At 35.7% G+C, this 13,634-nt stretch overlaps 1 protein-coding gene across 1 annotated transcript; it reads right to left on the bottom strand.

The window, feature by feature from the left end:
- Positions 1-5,842: 5,842 nt before the first annotated feature.
- On the bottom strand, positions 5,843-13,365 carry LOC147761374 (uncharacterized). The gene is made up of 12 exons (XM_087014524.1): positions 12,211-13,365; positions 11,931-12,036; positions 10,738-10,829; positions 10,143-10,341; positions 9,849-9,998; positions 9,476-9,561; positions 9,000-9,198; positions 8,530-8,631; positions 8,161-8,223; positions 7,890-7,990; positions 7,069-7,276; positions 5,843-6,473 (listed from the first exon to the last, which is right to left on the bottom strand). The coding sequence occupies exons 1-12, from the start codon at positions 12,544-12,546 to the stop codon at positions 6,325-6,327; spliced, it is 1,791 nt and encodes a 596-aa protein (XP_086870650.1). The 5' UTR covers positions 12,547-13,365; the 3' UTR covers positions 5,843-6,324.
- Positions 13,366-13,634: the final 269 nt, after the last annotated feature.

Genomic DNA, 13,634 nt, shown 5'->3' with positions numbered 1-13,634 from the left:
CTGTTCTGCTACACTCACTGTAACTGTCAACATACAAATGGTGATGAGAATCTTCATAACCAGTCCATTAAAGTTCAGGATTTTAGGGAATATGCAGAAATTGGTCAACCGTGGCTCATCTAGAGAAAGATAAGAAATATGTGATAGTAAGAGAAAGGAGGTGAAAGTTTGCGCATAGCCTTAGTTAATCATATCTAAATTATCCCTAAAATTTTCTTCTCAATTAACTTTAATGAGATTTAAATAAAATTTCGTCTATTAATCATACATTCTTTTCTATATTTACTAACTATTCTTTACTTTTCTTCTTTCTTTTTCGTTGACCTTGTAATGTTCTGTTTATGTGAAAATCTCGTTTTAACGCATCTGATATATTTTCTTCTGGTTCCCATGTAGGCGTTTTGTAATTTTTCCATTTCACTTTGTAATGTCTTTTCTTGTTGATGTTTTTACAACATAATAACCTTTCAACTTCATACCATTCGTCTTCATTCACATCATTTGTTTGGGCTTGCTCTTTATCATTCGATGCGTTTTGTGATTCACTGTCCTTTGCTAACACTTCTTGGGTTATCTTATTTTCTTCACTTTTGCTCTCACTAACTTTTCTATAGCGTGTATAATCTCTAGGGTCATAGTACTGTTTTAATCTATTTGCATGAACAGGAGATGATAATTCTTTATGAGTTGTGCAGTCTCTCAGAATATATGTATAACCTGTCGATAACACTTTTGTTATGTAATAAGGACCTTTATATTTCACATGCAATTTTGAACTCAATCCTTTTGGTGTCAAAGGTGTGTATACCCACACTCTATCTCCTATTCTAAATGTTGGTACCTTCGTTTTTTTATCATAATTCTTTTTATAAACTTTCTGTGCTGTTTCTTTGTTTTTCGTGGCAATTTCCCTAGCTATCTCTAAATTTTCTTGTAGTTCTTTAATATATTGATGCATATTCTGTACAGGTTTATCTTCAGCTAAGATATCTGTATCTAAAGGTGTACGCATTTCTTTTCCAAAAACTAAATAATATGGTGAATATTTAGTAGATTGTGTACACGGTGTCATTCTCAATGCCATCATTACTCCAGGTAATATATCAGGCCAATTCATTTGGTCTTTCTCACAGTATGCTCTCAACGTTTGCGCAATAATAGAATTTGTTCTCTCACATACGGCATTTGTTTGAGGGTGCCATGCACTCGTATGATACCGTTTTATATGAAACAATTTGCATAAAGATTGAATTATCAAGGATAGGAAATTCTTTCCGCGATCTGAAATCAAATATTTCGGACAACCATAACGTGTAAATACATCACGGTAAAGTGCCATTGCAATTTCTTTTGCTTCCTGTGTTTTCAAAGGAATTGCTTCAGAAAAATTTGAAAAAGCGCACGAAACTAACAAGATGTATTTGTAACCTTCTTCAGACTTTGTCAACGGACCAAGGATATCCATATGAAGTCTTTCAAACACATTTGTTATTGGCAATGGATTCAATGGTGCTGGTGCATCTTTCCGCAATTTCTTTACTTTTTGGCAAGTTTCACAAGATTTAACGTATTCTTGCACATCTCTAAACATTGCTTTCCAGAAATATTTATTTCTAATTGATGCGAATGTTCTATCACAACCTTGGTGAGCACCTGCTGCGAGCGAATCATGATATTCATGCAATATATCACATCTTAAATCTGTTGGAACAGCTAGCTGTTTTATGATTCTCAAGTTTTCTGTTTTCCCTTTTGTCCTTGGTTGGTAAAGGTGATATAATATACCGTCAATCATTACGTACTGTTCAGATTCTGCAATTATCTTTCGCATTTGTTTTAAGTCATTTGGTAATTCATTATGTTCTAAATAATTTATTATATCACTAAAGTCAGGACATTCTTGCTGTTGTTGTTTCAATCTATCTTTTTCATTTTCAATTTCTACGTCAATAGCAAATATCTGACTATTTCCATTCTCATTTTGTCTATTAACATTTTCTGTTTCTGTTGCTACATATAACCTAGCTTGCACCAAACCACTGTTTTGACACTTCTGTCTGCTTATATCATCCACGACATGTACACAATCTTTGTTTTGTAAACAATTGTCTTCATCATATTCGCGTCTTGAAAGAGCATCAGCTGGGTTTGTTTTTCCAGCTCTGTGTTCAATTTCAAAATCGAGGCCCTGTAATTTCAGTGCCCATCTTATCAATCTACCTGTGGAATGTTTCAACGTTTGTAACCACGTAATGGCTTTGTTATCTGTGAAAACTTTGAAATGATTATTAGCCAAATACGATTCAAACTGCTTTATTCCTTCTACTACTGCTAAACATTCTAATTCATGTATTGAGTAATTCTTTTCTGCGTTGTTTAAAGATCTGCCACCGTAGGCAATAACTCTTTCTCGGTTATTTTCATCCTTTTGACCTAAAATAAAACCGATTGCTTTAATAGATGCATCTGTGGTTAATATGAATTCTTTTGTCATATCGGATATACTAAGATGGGTGGTGACACAAGTAAGTCTTTCAATTGTTGAAATGCTGACTGACATTCTTGATTCCATTCAAATTGAACATTTGTTCTCAATAATTTGTTCAAAGGTTCAGTTATTTTACTGAAGTCTTTAATAAATCTCCTATAAAAATTACACAATCCTAGATAACTTCTCACATCTTTTGTACTTTTTGGAACAGGTTATTATGGCTCCTGAAGGAATGATAACTATACTCCCTTATTCTTTTGTTATTATTGAACAACACATGCACTCTTTAACTCTCTTACTTACACTGTTTAACCTCTTAACAAATGTATATTGTATCAATTATGAAAGGTACAATGTATTCATTACAATCACAACTTTGTATCTGTACTTTTAATCATTTTCATTACGATACTAGTGTTATGTTAAAGGTGATGACCATCACTCTTATAAGTATATTTCACTGCTCTTTTCATAAAGAATGACTTATCTTTATTGGCAATTTGCCTCATTGTATGACAAGACAGTAATATAAATCACACTTTTTATAAGTTTGTCCTATTGTATTGTTATTACATGTACGTATGTGTATGTGTATATGTATATAATTTTTATCGTTATATATTGTATATATATAACATAAAACTTTAATAACCTCAGGGCACCTTATGAAATCATTTCACCTATTAAACGCATAGACAGTTAATTTGTATAAAGCGAAATAAATAACTTATTCTTAATATAAATAATCTGAAAACAACAACAACAAAATACACTACTGGTACGCCTGAAAATCAAGATTACAATAAATATAAAATTTTGAAACATCATTAGATTTTGACGATACACAATTTACGGAAACCTTCTATTCCCTTAGTTTTCCTTTTTTTCTTTATTTCAGAAGCCCTGTTTCATTTATTTATTTCGCTTAAAGACTCAGTAAAGCATGCGGCCTGCTGTGAGTGGTTAGGTGTCTATCCGTCACGAGAAGTTTGTTGATATACTGAAACCATAACCGATGGTAGTGGAAATGCGCTGCCTTTGGATTAACACAATTTACAGGATATCATCAAATTAGCAGCAATAAAGGTTTTTTTGCAAACTCCTGAAAACTCGTTGCCACCAAATTTCAGTTTGCACCAATATTGCTGCAAACTTTTGCTAAGGGGTATCAAATATCTGCACCATTTTAGGGATACATGTAGTTGTCAAATATATCTGCGGTATTTATTTAAGGACGATATATCAAATCTTTCAACGCCATTTATTTGGACATACAAGTAAGACGTATTAAATCCGAATGTTTGATTTTAGTTTTTAAGAAGTGCGATCTATAGAAAAGAATCGATTTAACCATTTGTTAACCTATCGGGTTCAACATGTTGTCCAATCGAGGTTTCTCGGCCTTTTCTATTAGGCAAATATATTTGGGCACGGATGTACTATTGACTGTTCACAGAGCTAGTTAACGTCATTCTGTGATATGAATACCCAATGACGTAAACAAAGCACTGACTTTAATGAACATTGATCAAAATCTGCGCTATGCAAACAACTCACGCCTCTTATATGATCTTTTGGTTTTTTTAATATTTAAAAATATTTTAAAGCACAACAACTTTAAACACCTATTCCCGGTGGAAGGATCTGTTTTTTTTTTCTTAATAATTCTGACAATCAGAAAACAATGTGCTTTTTGAAAAAAGATACATGTATATTGTGACCACTTAGACTATACATGTAAAGTGCCGTTTTTCAAAAGCTACTTTTGCACCCAGAAACTTTCGTTTATCTTTAACAACGGAACTGCTGAAAGAGGGAATATTCGCAAATTCTTAGTTGGCCATACTGCCATAACCTGATCTCACTGACTATATAAATTCGTTAGTTGATTTCTATTGCACAATATACGTAAAGTAACCAGATCAAGAATACCTAACGAAACTCAAAAGAGGACACTCTGAACCTAACAGAAATACATATTTTATAGAACCTGATGTGACTTTGCCTACAGTGTTTCCGCGGTCGATAATGAACTTTAACATTAGTCAACAGCGTGTACATTTTTCCTAGTTGTTAAATGCCATGGTCTGATTAATGATAAAATATTTATTTAAAGTCCAAAAACTCATTTTGTTCAAAAGACTTTACAGTATGAAAATACAAGAAAATAAAGGGGATGAATAATTTTAATGTAATTGATTTAAAAACCAACTTGTTTAAAAACTTGTTTAAAAAATCTGTTTTAAAATCATTTAGGCCATGACAATAAATAAGCGCATTCTTAGCCATAAATATTTCAGTTATAATGAAAGATAAATGTTTTTAAATTCTTAAGTCATTTTCTAGAAGTGAATTAAACACACTCATTAAATTAATGTAATGTAGTTTTAAAAGACCCCCCCTGTATATAGTTAGATAGACTAACGTGTGTGTGTGTGGTTTGTTTGTCGGTGATGGTGGTGGTTGGGGGGGGGGGGGAGGAAGAGACGCATGTCCATTTTAAGAAATCAGATCCATTGAAGCCTGCGATTTATCAAGAGGTATTGCTTGGAACTGGAGAACCAGCACCTTGCTATGAGGAGCACAATACACTAGTTCTGACAAGCAGGACAAATTCCTTCATGTGACAACTGTTGTGTTCTGCCCCCCCTCCCAGGAAGGACCAGAGAACCTCAAGGGTATTGTCCTCAATCCCGATGCTCAATTGTATTTTTGATATCGTATATCGAGCAAAACAGCAAACAACATGTTTTACACATCAAAATACATTAATTAGAAAAAAATATCACGTGACAGTAGTCCTTGCACTGTAGAGGTAATGCTTTTCATCAGGCCATGGTTTATTGACCGATAGGAAAAGCACCCACTACTTTAAATCATAGATAAATATAGACATATCTAGAACGTTCTAAACTCTAAATTCTATTTCACAATTGCCAACTGTAATAGTATTCCTCTTCGGTCAAAATAAAAAAATATGGTTTAATGATGCAATACTTCCATCTAATTGCTTTAAGATGGCCCGTTTTATGTCTTTTCTTTTTTGTTTCTTGTATTTGCTATACATATTCTGATATTCTGTATCATGTGAAAATATTCCAACCACAATGAGAACTTTTTTTACTTTGTTTACCTCCTAAAATCACTGGACATTAGTGTAGGAAACTTATTCAGATGTCCTCACAAGGAAATCAATAGTTTCACAAAACGCGGATATTGTATTGAAGTAACTTTCCCGCTGAAGTCCATCGATCTTGGCGTCCTTTCGGTAAAACAAAGAATGATGCCACTTTTCTATTATTTCAATAATAACTCAAAAACAATACAAGAAACAGAAGTGAGAATGCACGTTTTATTGTAGAATTTGAAAAAAAGTTTCAACTCAGCTGCAAAAGCTTCATCCATAAAAGGTCCATTTATACTGGACAATAATAGTGTTGACGCCTTGATAATGTATAATATCACAAATACACTTTTTAACACGATTTCGTGCATTAAAGCTGAAAGTTATTAGGGTCAATACTAAAATAGCATACAAAACTGATATTACAATTGTTTATGTCACTATAGTTCCACCGTTCATTCAGACAGGTCAGTACTCTTATCATATTTATGTTACAGCATATAAATCGCACACCACTCCCGAAAAAGACAAAACACACCCGAACATGCAAAAGATGCTCCAATTATCCAAAACACCAGAGATTGTTTTCTTTGTAAAGGTTCAAAGGTGACCTTTTTATTGGTAAAGTAAGGGCATTTTCTGTGTATCTACAGAGTTTCTCTTGCGAACCTTTGGCTAAAGCTACAAAATCGTAGATTTTGGTCTTCTGTTAGACTCCACGAAATACCTCTTCCACCATGAGGAAGGTACCAGATCCCATGCCGGTATATGCATTGTGTCCTGGATACGAAGGACACGCACCAACTTCCAAAGCAATGGTTACGTCACCGCGCCCGATTCCAAAGCATATGCCATCCACTGGAAGAAACAAGAAACATATGACATTCATCAGGGGCGGATCCAGAATATTTTGAAGGGGGAGGGGTCCGGTTTTTCAGGGCAGGTTTTTGACAGGCCTCGGATTGCGAGGCCGACCCTCACCCCCTTGGCGTCAGGTTCGGGACCCCTAAAATTGTAATTTGGAGGGCAAATGGCGCCATTTGGTACGGTTTAGAACTATGATTCAGTTAGACGTTTTGGGTGCGTTTTTCCTTTATCAGAAATCGCAAGGGGGTGGGGGAGGGGGTCAGGATTCCCTGACACCCCACCTAAATCCGCCACTGTTAATCATACATACAATGAATTTAGTATAGATTATCGGTGCACTGTCCCACTCGGCTTAAAATCTATGTATAAAAAGAAAGATGTTTGAATTTGAAATCATGCTATCAATTCAAAATCCATGAGCTCTTTTAGCTTGTATTACCAGTACGCCAGAGTAAATTATACATCTACTCATGACCAATAATACGTGGTTTTGCTAGTAGTCTTACAGTGTATGGGACCATGCACTGCCCCGATGTGGCATTCTACGAGGTCTAGCGTATACTATCATAGAATCATTATGTCTTACCAATTCCAGGGAGATTCCAACTCACGGTTGCTGCAGTATCCATGTCATGCGTATAGATGATATTTTCAATACTCCCAGGATTGGAGCACTGAGCACCGTTAAATGTAACGGACCATTTGGCACAGGTGTTGTGTGCCTGATTCCGCACGTTGACACTCCAAATGACATGGATTCCACTGGAGCTTGACTTTTTGTTATAGGTCATAGACTGCAATAAACGCAAAGAAGATAAAAGAAAAAATAATGCAATGTGTTAGATATAACCAATCCACCAATTATATCAAATGCAACGCCCTGCTTTTGGTTCACATTAGCTATGCACCCAACATTTTTCTCTATATATATATATATGTGTGTGTGTGTGTGTGTGTGTTTGTGTGTGTGTGTGTTAACCATGAAACCAGCAGATTCATTGGCTGAGATAGTTGAAATATAACTAACTGCACTCGTAAGTCGAGGTTATTATAGCATGTAGAAGCCAAATTCCTGATGGCACAGGTCTACGTTGACCGCATTCGATGTCAAGTGCAATAGGAAATATGAAGAATCCTTTCAATGCAGCAACTTAATTACCAAATCGTTACAATACTTAATGTGTTCATTTTAAGTCTTTGTAAAGACACACTGATGCCCTTAACAAGGATCCTAAGGGTTCGATCATGACGAGAGAGACCGTTTTACTAGTCTTGATCGTTTGAAAATAACAGGCAATGCTTGTTCGCAAGGCAAAATACACATACGGAATTGTGTGTGTAGAATTCAGTAACACAGAAGTGTAACTGTGCAGTGTTTCACTAAGTGTAAAATAATTTGTAACGTACCCGAAGAACCCCTGTATCAGCAGCGGCTCTTAAATTACCCCAGTAGCCTTGCACGCGGTTATAGAACGGCAATCGGATGGTGGTCCCATCGGCAGCAAGAACTGTAACACATTTAAAGAATATGATGATATGATTCAAACCAAATATAAAATACATCTACAAAGAGCATTAAGGTAATATACGTAGAGGGACGGACTGTATAATTATATGTAAGTGTCTAATAACAAGTGAAGAACCCATGTCATGATTTTATTTCTTCTAAATTTCCAACCTGCACTGATATCTTGTCCAAGTCTTGTCTCTTCCACTATAAGATAAGTTGTGGTTTTCCAACCTACGAACAAAATTCCATATTAAACAACATTATGCATGGGTGTATGGGTGTGTATGTCGGTGATAGAGATAGGATCGAGTGTCACTTAAATGTAACTGGATATAAAATGGTCTCTCAGAGAAATTTGATTTTCTCAAATAAACTGTTACAAAATGTCAGTCATTTTCAGAACATTCCTGTAATATAATGCGATAAAAGTAGGCAGCCAGCTGAGGATAAATTTCTAGTCGTACAAACAGTAACCACCAATAAAAAACGAAAGCAAGGTACGTGAATGACGGGCGAAATCAATTCGTAAGGTCATACCTGTCTGTGCATTGTAGGCAGAGTGACTTGTGCTAGAACAGATTCCCACATGTAATGTTATCACAATGGTTCCAGAACCAATATCTTCACATATCCCATTAACTGAAATCCACATATCAACATAAGATATCGAAGTTACGTGGTGCTATGTTTATTCACAGACGCCATCGAGTTTACAGATTTGAATAACAGATAGGTGTAAGTAGCATCAGCTTGCCTTACTACATGTACATATGTTGTTGTTAAAGAGAGATCATAAAATTCTGCTGACATTAAACAATCTAACGGTCATATCGGTAGGATTTTGGTACATATCAATAATCAGAAACTTCATCACAGGTACCATTCATCTGACCAAACAACATCTTATACGATAGTCCTACAAAAAAGGAACATCAGAGTGAAATTTACTGCCTAATAAACATATAATTGACCAAACGTCATTGACATATCTCCCCATTTTAACTTACATGCGAACCCACGTTGGACCTTAGGTACGTGACCACCATGAATATGCATCACCCACTCTAGGGGCCCGGGATTGGAGCATTCCACGCCGTTAAACTTAAAGTACCATCTGCTGCATTTCTGGTCGCCTTTTCCATACATGCTACCACTCCAGCGAACTCGCAAAGCGGTGTCATCTGCACGTTTTACATAGTGAGACGTCTGAAATTGGAAGTGAATATTTCAGCAACGACCATCATCTCTATAGCACACACCACCGCCCCCTGGAGGCTACTATGATGTAGTGAAAATTAACATAATCTCAAAATACATGCGTCGGGGTAATATAACGATAGGATGTCCAGCAAAAACTTAATCCGGATTTCATTACGAAAGTTAGCTTTGCACGTGTTTCACGTGTTTTCAATAAATATTCTATAATCTGTATTTTTATGTTCATGGGCTTAAACCGCAATTTTCCGTTACAGATTTTACTAACCGAATATATGTTTTCATCTTTTGTGTGCCTGTGGGAAAGTGCAGCAAACTGTTGAATATTGAAGGCCGTTTGAGACGCACACGTGGCTGAAAGATTCAATGGAATTGCATGGTGTTATTTGTATGAAGAAATATATTCACGCGGGTAGACAACGAGAATTTTACTTTATAAATCTATCATAATGTTTAAATATCTTCGAAAATGACTTCACAGTATCGTGTCAAAAGAATTGCCCCCATATAAACAAGATAAATATATCAAGATATTTGCCATTACTTATCACTGGAGATTAAAGTTCAATAAGCTGCTGTTTCACTATAAAAAGCTAATTTTACAGGTATCAGTACAAATCATAAACATGTATCAGGTATACCCGATCCCGTGGTTTCTGCCACTTCTGCCATGATAATACGTGACCTGGATTGCCACCCAACATGATTGTCGTGAAATGATCCATCGCAGTCTTTATATTCTAAGGCAACAGTTCTAGTCCCCATGCCTATCCCGTAGCAGATCCCGAAAACTAATAAAAAAAAATTGAAAATCAACTGGGTTGCTAAAGTTTGATATTACAATTTCAAACATTTAAACTGCGAACAATAAAAATAAAATAAAATAAAATAAAAACAAGTCCAAGTAGATATCAATAAAACAAAAATTAGCTCACATTCCACATGGTGATGGCGCTCTCTTCTGTTAGCGTGGTACTCTGCATAGTCAATGGGGGAGGGGTTTGAACACTCAGCGCCATCTATGGTGAAGGTCAAAGCTGTACAACATCCTGCACAGTTGTAAGCAGCTCTCAGCGCTCCACTCCAGAGCAGATACAAGCCGCTTGTGTCTTTTATCTTATTGTAGGAAATGCTCTAAATACAATAAAAGGCGAACACGTTGTATGTTAGCAGACAAAATCATGGAATAAACAGAAGCACAATTGTTCGTTTTGGTGTTTACCTTTAACTGAACAAAGCAATCTTGTTTGTCAATTGAAAAATATAGTGGTAAAATATAATCAATAAGTATGGCATTAAAAATATGGATTAAAAATAGATATGCCGTAACAGTACTAGGAGCGTGACCTTACAATGATAACATATTTGCGGAAATTATTGTCAGCATATCATAATTTTAGGCAGATTACATAGATATGATCGAGTTACAGAGGAATGGACTCAGTTGTAAACGTACATGTACAACGAGAACACCAGGTTTTTTAACGTAGATAAAGATATGCTATAAGAGTTTCAGGGACGTTAGCTTACAATGAGAACGCCAGATTCTTGGCTGTACTCGGAGGTAGTTGACCACTGCTGAATATTGAACATTGGCGTCTCATCACAGTCCGTTGATTCTCCTAAAATAATTTGATTTATAAAAGGTTAAAGTTGAAATCATCTCTCAGTTTTTGAATAAGTGTCATAAAACTAGAATATTACAAAGTTATCAAATACTATTTAAATATTTTGTTGCACACAGCATGAAAGGTTCAAAGGATTTTCTTGGTGCAACAGATTTTTAATAGTTGGATCCATATCCAGCTTGCGAAGTTTGTTAATTGATATACTGAAGCCAATATCCGGTGGTGGTGGAAATAGTATGCCTTTGAACGAACATTTTTTGAGCAAATGATCAAATAAATGAATGCACTCCAAGTCATTTACAATCACTTTCGCAACTGAAAGCATTTTTGACCTCACGTCGTTTAGCTTAACTGCTCTAATTTTGGAAAGTAATTCTTGAGAACTAAAATCAAACACCCAGATGTGAAACGGCATCCTTTTATACTGCAGATGCTGCTAATAGATTTGATATATCGCAGATAGATTTTGAAGTTTTTGCAGTTTCATTTCGATTACATATTTAGTACCTTATGCAAGATGTACATTTGTATAACAAAAGATTGCACATATGTACTGAGTCCTATTTTCTGTGAAACTTTTTAAAGTACAGAAGCTCTGAAATGCATCACATCAATAAGTTTCTAGAGTCTAAAATGTCTGGTTTCGTTTTGTGGCCATATCATTTATCGTTGTGGCCATATCATTCGCGTTGCCGATGACCTCGACCTATTTCCGCTACTGCCAGAATTATTATAGAAAAGGGGACGCTAGTTTCTGATTGCCAGTTGTTGAAAATATGACACTGGCTTTAGGCTGCCGGATTTGATTCTGAGTGTCAGTAGATTGTAGTTCCCAACATAAGTTTGACAAAGGACGTTACTTTCTGGTTGCCAGAATCGGTTTTGTAAAAAACACATTAGTTTCTAGTTTCACTAAAGCAAAACGAAACTCGACACTGACTCCATTGCCCCCATTTCAAACTATCATACAATACTGCATATTTGTTTTATTAAGAAATTGGTCACATGTTAGTCTGTAGTTGATAAAAGCGTCTATTATTTAGGTGCAATATGACCATCTAAACGAAATAGATAAAAGAGTAAATGAACACTCACCCAGACAAAAAGGTTCGTTAAGATCACAGTCTTCTCTACATCGGCCAGGAACGAGGCACGGGGAGCCATTACAAACTGCCAGAGTTTCCTCAAGGTCAAAGTCTGTCTGTCAAAAATGTATTCATATAACTATTATTTAAGGTTCCAATTAAGGAATGATTGTTGCCTAAATAGAAATGTTTAATGCATACATTTTGCATGTGCGTTAAATTCTTGTTTACATATCTCTCTCTCTCTTGACTAACACTCACAGAGATGAAATTATAGAAAACCTACTTACAGCCCTTGGAACAACATTGGTTACCCATCCTACTGAGATAGAATCCGTATTCCCAAGCGCAGGAGAATAAGTTATTTCATTAAACATTGAACAAATTTTGGAATGACTGTTATAGAATACAGAGATACAATCTGGTGACATTTTACACTGGATGATGCACTCTATGTTGCTGCGTGCTTTCGTCGTGGCAAGAACGGTAGTGACATCGTAGTCTGAAGACGCTTGCTTCACGTCCATGTGTGTCGGAGACGGCAGAGCTTGGCACGTGTTGATAACTTCGGCTGCTGCTTGCGGTAATGCAACAAAGGCGATTCCAAAAGCAAGTAAGATAGTCATCTTTCTATGGTACGATAAACAACGTGTTCAAAGAGAAGAATTGTAAAGATTCACAAAATTATATCTATATTCCAGAGGGAAGCCAGCGTTGTTAATATTTATAACCCGTTTTCGTTGGCTCCGTCAGTTTGTTTCTAGTGCATATTTTTCTTAAAGAAAAACCAACGATACGCAAAAATTCAATTTCGTCCTTTGAAACTTAAAGTGAAAAACCTGTTTTTATAGAACCTGGCGTACACGTGATTTTGCCTAGAGTGTTTCCGGCGGTCGATGACGTGTGGTACATTGATCCACCAGTGAGCTTTTCTCCTATTGGTTCAGTTACCATGACACGGTATGATTAAAATTAAATAATCGCATATCGAGTAAAAAACACGTTTCGACTTGCACTTGACAATAGAAAATTCTTCACGCTAATTTTACCCTTCAACAGGTATGTCTGGGGCCAGTAACACTTGGTTACTTGTAACGCTTGCACAGATACTTGTAAGATCATAATTTTAACAGAATTATTTGTCGAGGTGAAATATGGGGAACCTTGAAATTTTGTTCCTATGAATTTTTTTTCATTCGGAGTCCCATGGAGCCTAAAAGTAAATTTAGCTAGAGTTCCACTTTGGCAACCTTGGCAACAATAAATATCCAAGATGGCGCCAAATTGAATAGAATTGCACACCCTTTTTCACGTCCCGGGCCCTGGATAATACCAGTATTTCAGCCCAATCATGCACTAACGATTTGTTTATAAGAAACCTTTACTGTTTGAAAACATTTTTGGTACGTTTTGACAAGTCCAAAATGGCCTCCAGTTGTTCAAACATTACACTTTTGTCTAAAATTGTCTGAAAACATTGAATTAATTCAAAGTTCAGGCATAATTTGGAGCTAACCTTAATGTTTTTAGATATAAAGTAGCAAAAGCATTTGAAGCTACTTAATGCACTCCATTACTGCATACACAGATGTATTAATTTTCCATTATAAATTTTCTAAAAATGTTGAATTATATCCCTTTTCAGTCACAGTTGTGGACTCAATACAAATTTCAGGTGTTATTTTTGGATTTGTCAAAAGCTACCAAAATGGAT

This window comes from Lingula anatina, chromosome 6 (assembly GCF_051362555.1).
Source record: "Lingula anatina isolate TDL-2025a chromosome 6, LinAna3.0, whole genome shotgun sequence".
NCBI lineage: Eukaryota > Metazoa > Brachiopoda > Lingulata > Lingulida > Lingulidae > Lingula > Lingula anatina.
This window is presented reverse-complemented; position numbering and strand designations above follow the sequence as displayed.